General features: G+C 49.4%; 1 protein-coding gene across 2 annotated transcripts in view; it reads left to right on the forward strand.

Moving 5' to 3' along the window:
* The window catches only part of NAPG (NSF attachment protein gamma), a 57,942-nt gene that overhangs the window by 15,249 nt on the left and 22,176 nt on the right, over positions 1–20,517 (forward strand). For both annotated transcript variants that reach the window (XM_068126710.2, XM_068126711.2), the window contains exons 6-8: positions 6,452–6,561; positions 19,964–20,030; positions 20,301–20,371. In XM_068126710.2, the coding sequence (XP_067982811.1) occupies positions 6,452–6,561; positions 19,964–20,030; positions 20,301–20,371 (248 nt within the window). The remainder of the gene's footprint in view (positions 1–6,451; positions 6,562–19,963; positions 20,031–20,300; positions 20,372–20,517) is intronic.

Here is a 20,517-nt window from a genome sequence, read left to right on the forward strand (position 1 = left end):
TCAGGTAGCGCCGGACCCGTTGCGGCCCGGTCCGTGACTGGAGCCGAACGTGCCTGCGCAGGGGATACGAGTGGCTCGGACGGGCCCCCGCTTTCGGCAGACGGGCCCGCGGTGCCCACATCATTACCCTGCCCTTCATCCCCCGAGCTCTCTCCACACGGAGCTAAATGACGGATTGACACGGTCGCCAAACGTCCGTCAGGCATCCGTACGACCGCTTACTCTGGATTCGCCTCAACTATGTGAACATGATCGACGGCTGGATCGTACTTGCTTTGTCAAACTGAACGCTTTAAAAACGCGGGACCAGGCTGAGCCAACCACCCCGGCAGATATTGATCGCTCGCGCTGCGACGCTGGAAACGAAACATGTGTTTGTGTGGCGTCTGATTAGTGGCGGTGTATAGTAAAGTACGAATCGCATGCATAGCTTCGGGCAAGACCCGAGGCCATTGGTACAGTCCCAATGACCGCATGCACAATCTCATCTCCACAGCCTTTCAGATCACTCCATTAAATTTCTCCACCTGTCCGTTACCCTGTGGATTATAGGGAGTCGTTCGACTGGCTGCAATCCCTCATTCCACAAGGAAGGTCTTCACCTCCTGAGACATAAAAGCGGCACCACGATCTGAGTGAACAAAAGCCGGATACCCGAACAAGAGAAACAGCTGACGAAGGCACCGAATTACCGTGGCTGAGGACATGTCCAAACACGGAAACGCAAATGGAAAGCGAGATTATTCGTCTACGGCCGTCAAAATATAACGTAGTGAGCCCGATGACGGCAAGGGTCCTTTGAAGTCAATGCCTAGTCTCTCCCAGGTTTGGCCAGCCTGAATAAGGGTTCCCTGAGCTGTGGCGGCCTGTAGAACCTCGGTTGAAGCTCCGTACACACAGAGCATGTCCGACATAGCCGTCTGATGTCATCAACCGAGAAGGGAAAATTACAGCAGCGCACAAAATGGACAAGTCGTGTCACGCCTGGATGACACAATGATTCATGGATGACCTTCAGTTCCTCAAAGGTCATGCCTGCACAAACCTGTCTGGATAAGGCGTCAGCGGCTACATTTTCACGTCTGGGCCGATAGACTATGTCATAGCAATAGTCAGCCAGCTCCACCCTCCATCATGAAATGTTCTCATTATTTCTGCCCTGGGGGTGCTTATGGCCATACATGAAAGCGACCGACTGCTGATCAGTCATGAGATCAAATTTCCTGCCCAGAAGCAAATGGCACCACCGTCTGACTGATTCGACGACTGCGTACGCCTCTTTCTCGATCGCCTAGTGTCTGCGTTTACTCGAGGACATAGTTCGCAAAAAAACAGTGACTGGCCTACCCCCCCTGCATGAGAGTCGCTGCAATTGCACAGTCGGAGGCGTCTGTCTCGACGAGGAATGGCATTGAGTCGTCGATGGAAGTCACGCACGCCCCCGCGATATTTTCCTTCAGATGTTGAAAGGCATCCTTGGCAGCTTGCGTCAGAGGAAAGGCCTTGCATTCCACCAAAGGCTTTATCTTCTCCGAGTAATTTTGTACCCACTGGCTATAATGTGCGAAAAGCCCGAAGGCACACATCAAGGACGCCCGATCACACGGAGCCACCATCTCGAGCAAGGGCCAGAGGCACTCGGCGTCAGGTTTTATCTCACCCCCGGTCACCGTGTACCTCAGGAGGTCTATTGTTTTGGTAGCGTAGTGACACATCCTCATTGAAGGTCAGATTGTACCGTCGCGCCACATCCAGGAATCGTTTCAAGTTAGCATCATGGCCCTCCAGGGTATGTCCAAAAATCGTCACGTTGTCCACATACACAAAGATGTCATGTAATTGCTCCTTAGCCAAGATGTCATCGATCACACGTTGAAAGCAAGTCACTCCGTTCGTTACCCCAAACGGTATGTGATGAAACTGATACAATCGTTGTCTGGACTGAAATCCCATATATGGCCTATCTGACTCCCTTATAGGTATTTGATGATACGTGGATTTTAGGTCCAAAGTACTGAAGATGTGGTACATAGCCACCTCTCTTACTAGATCGTCCATCTTTGGCAGAGGGTACGCATCTAATTGCGTGAATCGGTTTATCGTTTGACTGTAATCGACTACCAATCATTTCCTGTGGTTGTCTGTGTGCACGACGAGCACCTGGGCTCTCCACTGAGACCTACTTGGCTCTGTAATACCCTCCCGTAGCAAGCGCTTGGTCTTGTCCACAATGTATTGAGTGTCGGCACGACTATACCGTCGGGACTTGACAGTTTGGGGTTTGCAATCGGCTGTCAAGCTAGGGAAAAGAGCGGGCGGCTCAATGGCCATTTCTGCCAGGCCGCTCACCGACAGTGTATTTTCTTCTTGACGAAAATGCATTTCTAAACGTCCATGTCAGCGCAGGAAATCGTTCCCGAGTAGCAAGTCCGCACATAAATCAGCCATGATCGCGAGTTTGACGTTGGAATACGACATCATTTACTACCAGATTAAGTGTACACAAGCCCTTGGTGCGAACCCACAGTCCCGAAGAAGTCAGATAGATGCGATGGGTAATTTGTCCCACGGGCCATCCGTAGCGGAGCACCAACGCTTGGCTGATGAAGCTTGAACTATTTCCGGTGTCCACCAACGCGTCGGCCGGGATTCCCTCCATGAGCACTGGTAGCATGGCGCTTTGCAAACTGTGTGATATTCCCGGGTCTCCGGAGCGCATCAAGCGCAAAGTGTTGGTTCCAGCGAGAGTTGCGTGCCGTGTCTTGGTCGCGCGACATACCTTCGTGAAGTGACCTTTTTTTCCGCAATTATGACACACGGCATATTTGGTGGGACAAGACGCCCGAGGGTGACGTTTATTGCTGGAGAAGTAACAAATATGGCATTCTCTAAAGAAGAAGAAGTGGCGGCCGCGGCGCTCGAACTTTCCTCATCCACCGCAGGCTGCGCAGAAGCAGATTCCGAAGCAGCGGCCAGGAGCGTCGGCTCTGGGCGAATCTCCGCCACAGCCCCCACAGTTAGGTAGGGACTTCCATACGCCTCCGCCCGAGTTTGCGCCAGTTGCAATACGCGAGTCTGATCAAACGCTTGTTGAAGAGTCAGAGTAGTCTGTTCGAGCAACCTTAGTCTGATAGCAGGCGAGACAATACCTGCCACGAAGGCATCTCGCATTAAATCATCGGTCGACTCCACGACAGTACGCACTTCCATCACGCAATCTTTCCCGAGTCGTCTCAACTCCTGTATGTAATGTTCTAGAGTCTAGACTCTCAGACGGATCCTGGCGTCAACTCGCGAGCATATGGTGGCCGTAGAGGGCGCTTCTTGGTTTGACGAAGATGTCCCTCAAGGTCTCCATGGCCGTTTCATACATTTCACAATAAGAGATGTAGTCATCAACGATATCGCTCATGTGACAGGTCAATACCGAGAGCTTTGGCTCCGTGGTGAGGTCGGGTACGGCAGCGATGTAGTTCTGGAGGGAGCTATACCCATGTCCCCATTGGCCGGCGGCGTTCGTCGCCTGAAGATCCCCACAAAAGGTCTCTAGTCGTAGCAGCTTGTCCATCGCTCCAAGCGTAGAATTCAAGTGAATTAAAATGAAGTGAAAATCAACTGATGTCCACAACAAACTCGAATAGTGAGCTTTAATTCACTTGAATGCAGCAACATCTATATGAAAGAACAAGACACTAATAAGCAAGCATTCTCAGTCACTTTAAGGCAGTGTCAGATATAAGGCATCCTAAAAGTCATTCTCACCAACTTGTAGCCAAGACAATTGCAAAGTAACCCGTCCCCCTTCAACTGGTGCTTTTATAAGCAGCGGTGGATAAAGAACGAACTGCATCTTTAATCAGCGCGTGGGAGGAGCGAGTACTGCACGAAGATATTATTCATAGTTTCACATCACTCTGCTAGTATATTGAATGATAGACGAAGAAATATAAAAAATTCTAAAAGCATATGGAGGGCATGCAAAAACATTAATTACATGCTCTAAAATATTGTTGCGGATCTCAACGTTGGCCTTCCCCTTACCAAGGGGGGATTAATCCCCTTGTCTTTTATCTAGCCGACGTGATCCGGGGCTATGACGTTCCTTCCGGTCAGCGCTGAATAGGGTGGTAGGCCGAATTATTCCTATTACCTAATTACCAGCGCCTCCCAGGAAGCAAGGAAATAACCCCGCCCGAACCACGGTTTTAGATGGAAACGCCGAGCGATAGCGAGCCGTGATCCGGGCCGTTAACAGGTACTAAACACGATCCGAGCGGTTGTAATCGTGCCACACTTACCCAATGGAAGAAATCACTAATACGGTCGGATGGAGAAGAAAGGAAGAACAGGTTGGTTTATTAACACTATGTACAGTAAAGAAGAAGAACACACAGTGCAGCCTTATACAGTCTTATACTTATCCCTGGACACGGGCCCGTTTCACACTCAGTCACACTCTCAGACACTCACATGGGGATGTAGATGGTCAGGGCGATGGTCCAAGGAATGGCATCCACAGCTCGCTCCGGTCCCTGACTCGCCCCACGGAGAAGATGGTAGGACGAAGAGGGTTGAGCAAATGGCGGCGTTCCTCGCGTGTCGTTGACGCGGACCGGACAATTACGGGGGCGAAACGGTAAGCTGGGCTAGGCGGTCACTTCGCGGCTCAGCTGCATACGTAATAGAAGTACCGTCGCTATTTGCGCTCCCAATGCAGTTCAATGCCGAAGTGCCTCTCCCACAAGTCCGCTGCAATGCACCGCCTTCAATAGTCCTTCAAAGCCAATTCTCAACGGGACCTTTCACCGTCAAAGTTCCCCAGCGAGTTCTTTACACAGGCAATCCTCAACGAGTCCTTTAGACAAAAGCGCCTCTCCCAATAGTCCTTTGTAATGCGTGAATCGTGCCAGTCCTGGACAGTCCTCTTGGTAAAGCGCATATACTCCTTCTGGCCAGTCCTTTGTAATGCCTGAATATCCTCAAGTCCTCTTTAAGGGCTTTGCGTGCGCGTTTATATAGCGCCGCCCAGCGAACCCTCTGGAATTTGCCAACCGCGCTTTGACCACACCCCTCACGCCATTCCACCTGTGCCCTGGTTGGTCGTTGGCTGTTACCGGCTCCGCCCTTGACGTCTGCTTGACGTGGCCACACCCGACCTCGCGCTCCTCCCCTTTTCCAGGCCTACCTCGTGGCATTTGGCTGGTTTGAGCATCCCAATGCGAGGGCAATAGCAACAATGGGGCGCAGACTGGATGCTGCCCAACGAGGTAGATTTGGAGGGTGGGCCACAAAATGAATGGGACCTACTCCTATTTATTTTACACAACGCAGGTATCACTATTGGGAATGGCCTTATTCTACACATGTACTATGACATAACTAATGTTCTAAGGTGGCCTACGTGTTGCATGTGGACTAACTATGGGGGCAAACCTTTAACCTTTATTAATCATATATGTACATTTTCAGAACCGCAACAATATCTTTCATTTCCCAGGGCTCGTTAACTTAATTGTACCGTAATTGAGAATCGCAACTTTAATTTCAACTTGATGTTTCACCAGCCTGGATTGCATATGATGGCACTGTACAAAAGGCATTAATAAAAAATATCTGCATATATTGTGGCCCCAGTGTTGATCCCCAACCAATTGGTCTCTTTTTCTGTCTTTTTTTTGTATACTTAGTCGAGGCTCATGTAAGAGCTAACACATATAACATATAATAAAGGGAGCAGGGGAGAGAGAGAGGGAAGCACAACAACAATCGGGAACATGGACATCGGGAGATCTGTGGAAGAGAGTGGGCTGGGGCAGGGTACATGGGAAAAAACAAATGGACATTATAGGGACTTTCAGGAAAGAAAACGGAATTTGAAGGAGGTGGGTTTGGAGTGGATTAACAGGGGTAAAAAGATCAAGGTTTTGGATGTGGGAATATAATAGATGGTGGTGAACAGCTGTTTTGAAGACCTGGAGGGAGGAGATGGATTGAAGAGAGCGTGGGAGTTTGTTCCACAGGTGGGGGAAAAGAGAAATGAAAGAGTGAAGGTGAGCAGAGAGTCTTGATTTTGGAAATTTCACCAGAAGATGGTTGCTGGCAGATCTTGTGCGTCCTGCAGGAATATTTGGGGGGACAGTGTAGGGGGTGCGAGGCCGGAGATTTATCTATTTTACTTATTCCTAACCCCTCTATCTTACCTGATTTTATTTTTTAACCTGCCCTATTTAACTCCTAACCAATTACCCCCACACTCTCCCTGAGAGGTAAGACTGTTTTTTGTGGGTTTTACAGTGGCGTTATAGTAAACATGTACTCCTAATTCTGTTTCCTCATCCTCTTTTCTGGAAGTATGGGCTCTTTGCTAGTTTGGTTGAAAAAATTATTTGATTATATATTGAGAAATGATATCACTATTAAATGAATTACTGTGTGTTCGACTGTGTTTTAGGAAATGCAGAGGTATCCTGAAGCAGTTGGTCTCATTGAAAAAGCTTGCATCATGTACCAGGAGAACGGAACTCCCGACACAGCAGCTCTGGCGCTGGAGAGGGCTGCAAGGTCAGTTATGGGGGAGTATATTTTGAGGGGTGTGGAGGCAGGGTGAATGTAGGGCTGTTATTGTGCCAATCCTGTGTTCTCGCTCTTTCACGAGGCCTGACTTTGTATCCAAAAAATCCCAGATTTTCATTGTTTCATGGTGGGATTAAGTGTACACTTCGAATGCAGGTTTTTCACTTTTCAGGTCAATACATGCAATCTAAATCCGAGCATGCTATCCAAAAGGTTCCGTTTTGAGTTATTTTTAAATAGGGCCTAATTTTTTCATCTTTTTTTTGTATACATTGTTGAGGCTCATTAGAAGAGCTTGTACACTGAATTGATCAGTACGTAACAGGGTGCAAAAGGAATGGTAGACCACACACAAAAGGGACAGTTGAAAGATGGGGGCGACACCAACAGTAGAGTAGAAGGTCTAGATATAGGGAGACTTGGACAAACAATGGGGGTGGCGAGGAATTGGGGGCAAGAGAGGACACATAGGGTCGACAAGATGGATACAGAAAACTCCAAGGAGGGAAAACTGGAAATTTGGAAGAAGGAGGGATTGGTGTGTGGGGGAAGAGGGAAGGTTAACCAGGGTAGAGAAGATTATGGTTTTGGATTAGAGATGATTTGAGATGGTGGTGGCAAGCTTTCTTGAAGAGACCAGGAGGGGAGAATGAGATTGAAGAGAATAAGGAAGTTGATTCCACAGGCAGGAAAAAAGAGGAACGAATGAGTTTCTTTATACGATTATGTGGGCAGAGATTATTTAAAGCCAACTTGTAGTTACCATCACAAGTTATCCTGAGAAGATGATGGTAGGCCTTGTCGTGGAGAACCACTGCATGCCCTGTTTGTTGAATGTTCAATCACGGTATTACTTCGTAGGGTATTGTGGAATTTTACTTTAGCAATGATGTCGGAGCCATAATATGACCAGCATCCAAGTGAAGTTGTTGATGTGATATGAATTGGAACTTTATGGTGGGGAGTTCCGAGCATGATGTCACTCTTCTTGTTTTTGAAGACATTATGACCATAACGTTAACCACCACAAACTGAATCTTGACAATGCAAGACTCTGAGTGCTATTGAAAGTCGGGGGCATCAGGCTGGGATCTCTAGTTGGATGCAGTTATTGTTATGAATTTTGGGGTAGTGATATATAGATCAGGTAGATCTGTGTAGGTATCATGTTCCGGTTGTCATGATATGGAACACCACATGTAATAAGTCTGTTTAGGCGGTTTGTTCGGATTAAGTGTATATTCATCCCCGTCATAATGGGGCGGGGCTTGTTAACTAGATGAGGGCATAAGAGTAAAATTCCCTTGTACGTCGTTCCCTCTGTGATCATCCCTGTGTCCCGTATGGCAACTCACATTGACACTAGTTAGGAATCCATCCCCATTAGCGCACACACTAATTAATTCCCCCCTAGTAATAAAACTCACCAGAAGCCAGTTCGGGGCACTGCTGATGGAGCCGCAGCCAGCTACAACACCAACTTGCATAGCAGCACTCATCGGTCAGGCAGGCCGAGAGCCACACCCAGAGGGGCAGCGATTGGACAAGACACCACCAATAGGGAGACGAGGCAGGATGAAGGCCGCCAATTGGTGGAGTAAGGAAGGACTGGTGATTGGCCAGGGGAGGGGCAAGAAGCTTCCCTCCGATTGGTGGAAGAAAGGGAGCAAGAAGCGACGAACTCATTGGCCACCAACGAATGGCATGAGAGAGAAGCGACGTGGCCATTGGTGGAGAATTGAGCCTGCGATGTTGGCCGGCAAGGATTGGCAGAGAGAGAGAGAGAGATGACGTCACGAGGGGTTGATGAAAAGTAAAGAGAGACCGACATTTTCCCTCTTGCGCTTGGACCTTCTGCTTTCCCTGGACTCTTCCTCTTCTCTTCCCTTCTTGCGTTAGACCTCTTCCCGTTTGGACCTCTTCCTGTTTGGGTCACATGGGTCTTTTCGGTCAACAATGACTTTGGGGACTTTTGGGTGATTTTGGTCATCGGGGACTTTTTGGTGATTTGGGTCCTCTGGGACTTTTGTGGCATCTGGGTCTTTGGGTCCTCGGGTGTCTTTTGGGTCAAGTGTTAAAGGGTTTTCCAAGGTCTAAGAATGTCATCACGGGACCTACAGGTAGCTCTTGCCACTGTTGATGTCAAAGTGCGCGAGTCTACTATTAGAAAGAGGCTGCACAAATTTGATCTACATTTGAGGTGTGCCAGGAGGAAACCTTTGCTGTCCAGAAAGAACATCAGAGCAAGACTAAAGTTTGCCAATGAACACCTTTGGCAAAGACCAGCACTTCTGGAACAATGTGCTCTGGACAGATGAGTCAAAGGTAGAGCTATTTGGCCACAGTACCAGAAGACATGTTTGGCGAAAACCAAAGACAGCAGGGTCTCAGCAGTCTAAAGGGTTAAAGGCACATCTGAATAGTACGTAATTAATTTATAGACGTGAAAAAGTATAGCACACACACACACACACACACACACACACACACACACACACACACACACACACACACACACACGTCAGGGATTTTACTGGTTTCCAATTACTCAAGAAATCAATTTACAACTTTGGACAATGCACAAGATAATTTATTCAAGATAGGGATTACGTAAGGAAGAAGTTCTTTAATATACTTTGTATTAATATACAAAGTATTAATATACTTTGGCCAAGGTCGAGATAAGTGTCAACATTCGGCGGGGGATACAGACGAATCACATCAATCATTCGACTGTCCGGAAGATCATCTACAAGTGGAGAAGATTCCAAACAACTGCCAACTTGTTCAGGCCAGGCCGCCCCAGCAAGTTCAGCCCGAGAGCAGACCGCAAGATGCTGAAATAAGTCTCTAAGAACCCCAGAATGTCATCACGGGACCTACAGGTAGCTCTTGCCACTGTTGATGTCAAAGTGCGCGAGTCTACCATTAGAAAGAGGCTGCACAAATTTGATCTACATTTGAGGTGTGCCAGGAGGAAACCTTTGCTGTCCAGAAAGAACATCAGGGCAAGACTAAAGTTTGCCAATGAACACCTAGGCAAAGACCAGCACTTCTGGAACAATGTGCTCTGGACAGATGAGTCAAAGGTAGAGCTATTTGGCCACAGTACCAGAAGACATGTTTGGCGAAAACCAAAGACAGCATTTGACCACAAGAACCTGATACCAACTGTAAAGCATGGTGGTGGAAATATTATGGTTTGGAGCAGCTTTGCCGCATCAGGGCCTGGGCAGCTCACCGTCATAGAATCCACTATGAATTCTTCATTGTACCAGAGGGTGCTTGAGGATAATGTGAGGCCATGTCAGAAAGTTGAAGCTCAACCAAAGGTGGACCTTGCAACATGACAATGACCCTAAACATCTATCTATAATGCCAGTAATCTCTGTGTGTCTGTCTGTGTGTCTGTGTGTTTGTCTGTGACCGCTGTTTCTCGACAACCACGGGTCCGATATACTTGAAACTTGCCAGGTATATTGCTGGGGACCCGAGGATGTGCCTTTTCAAGGTTTGTAATTAATCGGACAAGTACCTACCGAGCTATGTCCAAAAAACGCTTCAACCAATCAGAGAGCAGCGAGCTATCACGTGTGCCGAACCGTTAATGCAATGCAAGCGTTAATGCGTTAATGCAAGGCTTTTCTTTTTTTCCCTCTTCTCTTTCTACTTTTCCTTGCGATTAAATTGCAAACAGCCAAAATACGTTGGCGCTAATTGAATAATTGGCCATTAACACTAAAATAATCGTAACTGCGATATGCCAACTTCCGGACAGTGCAGCCTTCCATGTTGTTGTTGTTTGCAGCAGCTGTTTGCAGCAAGGCAAGGCTTTTCTTTTTTTCCCTCTTCTCTTTCTACTTTTCCTTGCGATTAAATTGCAAAAAGCCAAAATACGTTGGCGATAATTGAATAATTGGGCATTAATAGATAGATAGATAGATATGCGATATGCGAACTTCCGGACAGTGTGCGCGTTACGAGCTGACCGCCATTACGGTACGTAATTCGATTTCTTATGCGCATTATTTCTCCCAATTCAGTCAGAGCGAAGGGCGGAAGCGAAGAGCGTTGTTATTTTTTGTTTACGGGCGTACGGGCGGGGTAGAGCGTACGGGTAGCGTTTGTTTTTTTTTTTGGGCAAGGAACGGGCACCCACGTACGGGCAATGCCCTAGTACCAGTAAATCCACCAAGGAATGGCTGAAAAGAAAGAAATGGAGGGTTCTGGAATGGCCAAGTCAAAGCCCGGATCTAAATCCCATCGAGATGTAGTGGGGGGATTTGAAACGAGCTGTGCATGCAAGAAACCCCTCAAACATCGCACAGCTGAAATAATTACATGGAGGAGTGGGCAAAAATTTCTCCCAGTCGATGTCAGAAACTGGTAGACAGTTATAAGAAACGCCTACTTGAGGTTGTTTCTGCCAAAGGGGGCAATACCACCTATAAGAGCGAAGGGTGTACTTACTTTTTCCACATGTGAAATTTGCATTTATGTTTATTTAAATTATACAATGGACTACAAAATGTAAATGTTTCATGATATTTGTTATATTATATCACCTTTATCGATCAATATTGTTGAAATGAAGATCAAATAGCTGTATGTTGAAATATGTTGAAAAAGTCAAAACTTTACATGGGGTGTACTTACTTTTTCACGTGACTAACTCTCATTTCATGTTGTCCTAGTATTTCCCTTTTATTTTCAAATACTTTTTCAACTGTCGGTTCCCCAGTTCTAACATGAGTACAGCTTTTCGGCTGCAGACAATTCCGCATCCCTGGGATGTTTATCATCCTTCAGAATGTTTTCATTCCTCCTGCACTTTAGTTTGCTGAGCCCTCACAGCCTCAGGGCTGAGCTTGTCTCAGGCCATGTCTATCTGACCGCTGATCGACAAACGGCTAGCGCTCTCAGCCGTGTCTTCAATTTAATATAAATACCGACAAGATGTAAGATCTCTATATTTCAACCGACATTATCACTTAACATTCACAAATCATAGACCAATGTCCCCTGCAAGGTGTTACAACCAGCAAAAGGTGTTACAACTTTGACACTTCAATGTTCATTTCCCCCCACATTAACACTGTTCAAAAACCTCTTTGTATGTCTTACTTACAGACAGACAGACAGATAATACCGGGTGAAAACATTAGAAATACAGGAAAATCAATGCAGAACAATGCAATCAGCATTCCACACAAACTGTGCTGGGATGGGGGGTGGGGTGGGGGAGGGGAGGCGGGATTTAGGGGTTGGCACTGTTACTCGCCCCCACCCTCCTAGTCAGGGCCCTTAGGGATATTTTGGTTCAAATTCTTCCAAAAGCATCAAATTTGGCGCAGATGTTGCCCATGCCATACTCTTTCGATTTTTGACGGGCGCCAAGGGCGGTATGATCCGGGGACCATACCGGTCCATCCCGCCATGTCACCTGACCTATGACGTCATAATTAGGATATGCATCCAATCACATGGCGTACTATTAGTGGTCAAAGTTCAAAATGAATCGATCGAAAAATGAAGGCAGGGGTCCATTTTTAAGGTTTTCATAAAATCCAATATGGCCGCCAGGTCACATGAGCTATGACGTCATATTTATGACATGTATACAATCATGTATACATGAACCCGGATCATGATCGCACAAAAATTAAACACAAGGATATGGCATACAGTTCATAAAACATCAAAATCCGTACCTTTGTAATTAGACTGATGAACTGCATATGCCTGAAAATTAGGAAATAGACATGTAAATATTTCCTCTAGTTGTCAAAAATAAGGTCAGAGTTCGATTACCCAACCCAGAAACATAAAATGGTGAACCTCGCGTAAATCTTGACAAAAAACTCAAAAACCGACATGTTTGACTCAAAAATGACCTTTAAGATGACCTTGAGGGTTGACCTTGACCTCGAATCATCAAAATAACATCATAATTGGATTCCTCGACCTCGAAAACCCCTGAAAAGTGGTATCATACATGATTCCAACCCTTTTGGTTATTTAACTGATTTTCCTCTCATCCGGGTGGCGGCCATTTCGTATTTCGCCAATATGGGGCCCCCGGGGAGGGGGGGGGGGGCGCCCGTCTTGGCGCCCGTCAAAAATCGAAAGAGTATGGCATGGGCAACATCTGGGCCAAATCTGGTGCTTTTGGAAGAATTTGAACCAAACGGCCCCAAAATATCCCTAAGGGCCCTGACTATCCCAATTCTTAAACATCCTGTTATTTTGAAAATCACACAAGGTGTCAGTCATATTTCAATCATGTCAACAGTACAGTCACTCAGATTTGACAGACACTGTCTGACAACGATTCATCTTTTTGGTAAACCTGTCAATTTCAAACAAGGCCTCTACCACGAACAACACCGTCATGGCCAACATCTCATATTAAATTATTTCCAATAGAATATTCATTAACAATACCGACAGCTGAAATCCAAACTTGGACCTCACAATTCTCAATTTCACCAAGCAAAATATCTCGTTCCAAAACATGACCCAAAATTTCCCATTTCCCCGCCAATTAAAATGCAACTCGCAAAATAAATTGCTTCAACTAATTTGTCATCATTTCAATTGGGCATTCAATTCACTCATGGTCGAAAATCAATAACGACCACGACACCAAAATTACACAGGTATCCCTGTATTTCACACCTTTGACAGCGCGCCATGTGAATTTTAATCCTTCTGATTACACAAACCTGCAAGACCTCAGCATTCCTATCCCTTGATTCTGAAATGCACATGGAAAATGCTTTCAAACACACATCAATATACCATTTTTCCCTTCTCCCTGGACAAATCGTTAAATCTCAAAAGTGCATTTGCTCATCCAGCCTCTGGGGCAGTTTGTCAAACAATTCTTCCCTCAGAGCCATATACCTTTTCATAACTATACCACCATCACTCGCGAATCTCCAAACCTCCGTCGGGGCACTGCATCCCCAGATATCCCGCAATGCACCTGGGCACACACCCTCTCCAAGCCATGTCCTTTCGCATGCATGCTTCAACAACCTCAGGTACCCACACGGTCTAAAACACAAGCTGCCGTGCTTTGAAACAGTACCCCACAAGCACCTCGGTACGTACGTTCCTGCAGCCCCATTCGCATCACACTGCACCATCGCACGTTCACCACAATCTTCACAGCGCCACAGCCAGAGTGCCCAGATTTTCTCCCAGATCTAAACTGGTCAAATCTACCTCCTTTGAACACTCCACAGGTACTTGGGCCCGAGACACCTGTATCCTTCCCTTATCTGTAACAAATCTCTGTGTACCATGTCAATCCTTTTTCCCTAGAATTTCGTTTCATCCGTGCCTGAGGTCAAGCCGAGACAGGATCTTCCCAATGATGGCCGAAAAACTTCCACTATCGAGAAAGTTCTCGCCTCATTAATGGGTGCCTGGAACCTCTTTGTTCATCATTGGTCAATCAGTCTCTCTTGCCTCCGATCGGACCTCATCCTCATCCTCGTCGCCAATTTGTCAGGGATTTTACCGGTTTCCAATTACTCAAAAAATCACTTTACAACTCCGGACAATGCACAAGAGAATTTATTCAAGATGAGGCTTACGTAAGGAAGAAGTTCTGAGTCCCACGACTCAGAAATCTTAACCACACCAAGCCACACTGGAATTAATATACTTTCGCCACGGTCGAGATAACTGTCAACATGCTTTTTGTATTCATTCCTTCAACTGACAATGGATTGCTGCCTCGCACAGACAAATAGTAGGCCTACATAGTTGATGAGGCGAGGTTATCACCCATATTAAATAAATGCAATGCTGTTTTTAAAACATAACCAGAGCCACAAATCTGACTCGTCTTTAGGGCATAGTTAGACATGTAAACCTTGTCTTGTCCACAATCTGGCTTCATCTGTGACTGTGGCCACAACATCTGAAAAAATCCACATCTCACACACACACACACACACACACACACACACACACACACACACACACACACACACACACACACACACACACACACACACACACACACACACACACACACACACACACATCTTCGTTTATAGAAGATTAAATTCCCGTGGATTCCTTGTGCAGGCTGTTTATACGACGCCATCATTGATGCGCCGACGTAACGAATCGGGCGCCGAGAAACCGTGACTTGAGATGGTTATTGATCACGTGGTTTTCTTTTGCCTTGACCCGTGACTGGAGGGATGGTGATCACGTGCCCCGTGTGCGGTGTATAGAACTGGTACCTTGCTATTATTTTATTTTTTATAAATGTAACAATGAAAAACAAGGCATTTCCCTAGACATTATATTTCTGCTGTGATTATTTGATCCCACATAACATTATCACGCATAACGCCGACACGGAGGCAAATGTGTCTAGCGGCTCCGCCCCCATCAAGCTGATTGACAGTCATAGCCACGCCTACCCCAGTCCCATTCTTTTACATAGGAATCTGGGGGGCGGGGACGAGATGTCTGAGGGGGCGCCGAACCGGGCGACCCAGGTGGCGATGAAAGCCTGCGCGACATCGGCCGCCGTTGTCGACGCCAAGGGCACGGCCTCCGGCCACCGGGTGGTGCGGTCCACCATGGTGAGGACGTAGGTGAAACCCCGCGAGGGGGGCAGAGGTCCCACCAGGTCCACGTGGACGTGGTCAAACTGGCGTTCCGGCACCGTGAACGGGGCCAACGGGGCCTGGGTGTGCCGGTGCACGCTGGCACGCGAGGCACGTCCTGGCCCAGCCGCGGACGGCCTTCCGGAGGCCATGCCAGACGAACTTGTCGGCGATCAGCCTTTGGGAGGCCCTCGCGCCCGGGTGGGACAGGCCGTGGATGGCGTCAAACACCTGGCGCTGCCAGCCCGCGGGCACGCTGGGGCGAGGACGCCCGAGGGAGACGTCGCACAAGAGGGCCGCGCCAGCGCCGTCGAACGGCACCTCGGTGACGCGGAGGCCCGTGACGGCGGTCCGCAAGGCCTGGACGTCGGGGTCAGCGGCCTGGTCCGCTGCCATCCGGGCATAGTCGATGCCGAGGTGGACTGCGTGGGCGACGGCCCAGGAAAGGCAATCCGCCACCGGGTTGTCCTTCCCCGCGACGTGCTGGATGTCCGTCGTGTACTCGGACACGGCCGAGAGGTGACGCTGCTGCCGGGCCGACCACGGCTCGGTGACCTTGCCAATCGCGAAGATCAGCGGCTTGTGGTCGACGAAGGCAGTGAACGCACGGCCCTCGGGCAGATGGCGGAAGTGCCTGACCGCCAAGTGAAGCCCGAGCAACTCGCGGTCGAAGGTACTGTAACGGCATTCGGGCGGGCGAAGCTGCCGGCCAAAGAACGCCAGCGGTTGCCAAGCTCCACGCACCCATTGCTCGTGCACCGCGCCCACCGCGTAGTCCGAGGCATCGGTGGTGAGGGCGATCGGTGCATCGGGCGCCGGGTGCGCGAGCATGGTGGCGTTAGCCAAGGCGAGCTTCGCGCCCGTGAACGCCGTGTCCATCTGCTCGGTCCAGGTAACGTTGCCTTTGCCCGGCTTACCTCGGAGAGCTTCGTGCAGGGGGCGCAGGAGCTGGGCGATACGGGGCAGGAACCGATGGTAAAAGTTCACCATGCCCAGGAACTCCTGCAGCCCTCTGATCGTGCGGGGGCGCGGAAATCCCTTCACCGCCTCCACCTTGGCCGGCAGGGGGACGGCTCCGTGCCTGGTGACACGGTGCCCCAGAAAATCGATTATGGCGGCGCCGAACCGGCACTTTGCGGGGTTCACAATCAGGCCATGCTGGCCCAGGCGTTCGAAGAGCGTGCGGAGGTGGCGTAGGTGATCTTCGCGGGACGTGCTGGCGACGAGGATATCGTCCAGGTAGACGTAGACAAAATCCAAGTCGCGCAGGACGCTGTCCATCAGTCGCTGGAACGCCTGAGCCGCATTCTTCAGACCGAAGGGCATGCGCAGGAACTCGAAGAGTCCGAATGGCGTGATGACCGCCGTCTTCGGGACGTCCTCCGGCCTGACGGGGACCTGATGGTAGCCGCGTATGAGGTCCACCTTCGAGAAGAAGGACCTGCCCGCCAAACGGGCGGAAAAGTCCTGAATGTGGGGGACGGGGTAGCGGTCGGGAGTCGTGGCGTCATTGAGACGGCGATAGTCCCCGCACGGTCGCCATCCCCCGCCGGGCTTCGGCACGATGTGCAGCGGCGACGCCCAAGCGCTCTCTGAGCGCCGAACGATGCCGAGTCGCTCCAGGGTAGCGAACGCCGCTTTTGCCACCGCCAGCTTCGTCGGCTCGAGGCGGCGTGCCCTGGTGTAGACCGGTGGCCCGACGGTGGGGATGTGATGGGCCACCCCGTGCTTGACGGCCCCCGCCGAGAAGGTGGGCCGCGTGAGGGCCGGGAAGCCGGCGAGGAGGCGGGTGAATGCGTCCGCTGCCGGAAGCGTACAGACCAACGTGGCCGGAACCGAACCGTTCGGCAAGCCGCTTGGCAAGCCGCTCGTTGAGCTGGGCAACGCACAAGCGAGCGAGCTGAATGTCTCGGCCTGGACAAGACGTCTGCGCTTGACGTCGACCAGGAGCCCATTAGCGCACAGGAAGTCCGCGCCAAGCAGTGCCATGGGCACGTCGGCGGTGACGAACGTCCATCGGAAAACCTGCCCTCCGAACCGCAGAGAGAGGCAGCGTTTTCCGTACGTACGGATGGGCGTCCCGTTCGTGGCAAGCAGCGCGGGGCCCCCACCCGCGGCGTGCTTGTCTGACGTGCCGGCGGGAACGACACTCACCTGCGCTCCCGTGTCGCACAGGTAACGGCGCCCGGAGAAGTTGTCCGTTATGAACAGCAGGCTGCTCAAACGGCCGGCGCTCATCGCCACTATTGAGCGCCGGCCCGGGCGTTTCCCGACCTGTTGAAGGAGCATGGCGGATGACACTGCCGAGCTTCGTGGCCGAACTTCGCGTGGAACCAGCACCAGGTGGTGGAGCTGGAGGAGCGCGGCTGGCTCCGCCAGGCCGGTGGAGTTGGCGGGTTTCCCCGCGGTGGCGGTTTTCACCGCGGCGGTGGGCGGGGCGTGGCGGCGGTCACGAGGTGCGTATCAGCATGCTGCGTATGCTGTATAAGCTGATGCTGTGGAACAGCAGCATCAGCAGCATCAGCAGCATCAGCCTCGAGGGCCGTGACGGCCACGCCGACTCTCGCCCGCGTGTCCGAAGCGGCGAAGTACCTGTCCGCCTCGGCTGCCAATGCTCGGGGTTCCGTTAGCCCGGTCCCGGCCAACGCGAGGCGAACCTGCGCTGGAAGTTGGCGACGGAAAAGCGCCCGGAATAGAGAACCGGGGGCTTCGTCGCCCAACAGTGACAGCATATGGTCCATTCGGACCGACGGGCGCCTGTCACCGAGCTCGGGGAGATCCAGGAGGCGGTCGGCCCGTGCGTCGTCCGTGAGGCCGAACGTGGCTAGGAGTAGCCGCTTGAGTGCCTCGTACTTGTGGCCGTCCGGTGGGTGGCGAAGGACGGACACAACTCGAGCGGCCGTGCCGGGCCAGAGGGAGGCGACGACGTGGCAATAGCGCGTGTCATCGCCGGTGAGGCGCCGAAGCTGAAATTGGGCTTCGGCCTGAGCCTCCCAAAATTCGGGAAGTTTGATGAAGTTGGCCATGGCAATGGCGTCGCGTGTGGAAGGATCGCTCCGGCAGATCCAACGTCGAGGGGGTCACCAGTAAAGCGCGGCGTTACGCGCGCTGCTTGCGAGCAAGGAGGAAGCGGACAAGCGGTAACTTATAAGCGTCTTTATTCAGGAGCTCACTGTAACACTGGCCCGCTCCGGGCTGCGCGCCCGGTGTATATCATGAGGCCACGCCTACCCGTCGGGCATGGCCACCGCCCACTTGGTGTGCGGAATCATGTCACCACGCCAGTGGGCTTTTGTGTCCGCCACAGGAATGTCGTTTTCCGTACATTTCGAGGAATCCTTTTAAGCTACGAGACTTATAATGCCAAAGGATGTTGCAGGAAGTAAAACTCTGTCGGATGGTAGCAGAATCATTGCCATTGATAGAGGCAGCTCGGAAATATGCCGCCTGAAGAAGATTATTATTAATATGAACAAGAAGATTAATTCCCGGGTTTGAGCGATCTCGTTATTTTGCCTTATTTTGCTTTTGCTTTGATCTGGAGAACTGAAAAGTGATTCCTACCTCGGCAATCAGCTGAACACACCAGGTAGGCTCTCATATGTAGCGTAGCGTAAGCGAGTTTTTAAAGAAGATACTCCAACTTTAGTTTTGCATGTAGGAGATGGGAGCGACGTTTTTTTCCACGCCATCCCTACAACTACATAGAGAGTACTATTAGTACTACAGTACTCTCTGATACTGATAGTGATAGCTGTATTGACCATATATAGCCGTATTGGCCATATATAGCTGTATTGGTCGTATATAGCCGAATTGGCCATATATAGCCGTATTGGTCGTATATAGCCGTATTGGCCATATATTGCCGTATTGGTCGTATATAGCCGAATTGACCATATATAGCCGTATTGGCCATATATAGCTGTATTGGCCATACATAGCCGTATTGGACATATATAGCCGTATTGGTCGTATATAGCCGTATTGGCCATATATTGCTGTATTGGCCATACATAGCCGTATTGTCCATATATAGCCGTGTTGTCCATATATAGCCGTGTTGTCCATATATAGCTGTATTGACCATATATAGCCGTATTGGCCATATATAGCTGTATTGGCCATACATAGCCGTATTGGACATATATAGCTGTATTGGTCGTATATAGCCGTATTGGTCGTATATAGCCGAATTGGCCATACATAGCCGTATTGGACATATATAGCCGTATTGGTCGTATATAGCCGTATTGGCCATATATAGCTGTATTGGCCATACATAGCCGTATTGTCCATATATAGCCATGTTGTCCATATATAGCTGTATTGGCCATACATAGCCGTATTGTCCATATATAGCCGTGTTGTCCATATATAGCTGTATTGACCATATATAGCCGTATTGGCCATATATAGCTGTATTGGCCATACATAGCCGTATTGGACATATATAGCTGTATTGGTCGTATTTAGCCGTATTGGTCGTATTTAGCCGTATTGGACATATATAGCCGTATTGGCCATATATAGTCGTATTGGCCATATATAGCTGAATTGGCCATATATATCGGCAGTGTTTACCATCTACATGATGTACTCCACCTTTACACAGGAATTTGCTCCAGTTTAAAAAGGCCCACCACCATGTTATTCAGGACATGTGATCACTGATCAGTACCTAATACTGCCTGTAAGTCTTACTGACCACATCCCTTTGGTGAAAAAATGTTTTTGTTTTGTTTTTTTAACAGGTTGGTTGAAGGAGTTAATTCGGATAAAGCCATTGAGTTGTACAGGTCTGCAGCGGATGTTTATGAGGTGAGCAATTTATTGTGGAGAAAGATAATTAAAAAAAATGGTGTGATGTTGTTGCTGCATCATCGGTATGTCGCTAACATTTACTGAAAATAATGAAAGGGAAGGAGAATGATGATATTATCAGCTCATAAGTGTGTGTGTGTGTGTGTGTGTGTGTGTGTGTGTGTGTGTGTGTGTGTGTGTGTGTGTGTGTGTGTGTGTGTGTGTGTGTGTGTGTGTGTGTGTGTGTGTGTGTGTGTGTGTGTGTGTGTGTGTGTGTGTGTTGCTCAGACGGAGGAGCGAACAAGACAGGCGGCTGAGCTATACGGCAAAGTGTCATGCCTTCTGGTGCGCTCTCGACGGTGAGATCGGCCTACAGTGATTGTCTTCCACGCATTTCTTGGGACTTGCCACCTTTTGCATTTCTTTCGGCAACCACCACCTTTTTTGGGGGCAAGCTGTGTTGACCTTTTGGGCATTCCCATGTGATCCGCTGGTTTGTGATGTA

Source organism: Myxine glutinosa, chromosome 10, assembly GCF_964187855.1.
Source record: "Myxine glutinosa chromosome 10, kmMyxGlut1.1, whole genome shotgun sequence".
Taxonomy (NCBI): domain Eukaryota; kingdom Metazoa; phylum Chordata; class Myxini; order Myxiniformes; family Myxinidae; genus Myxine; species Myxine glutinosa.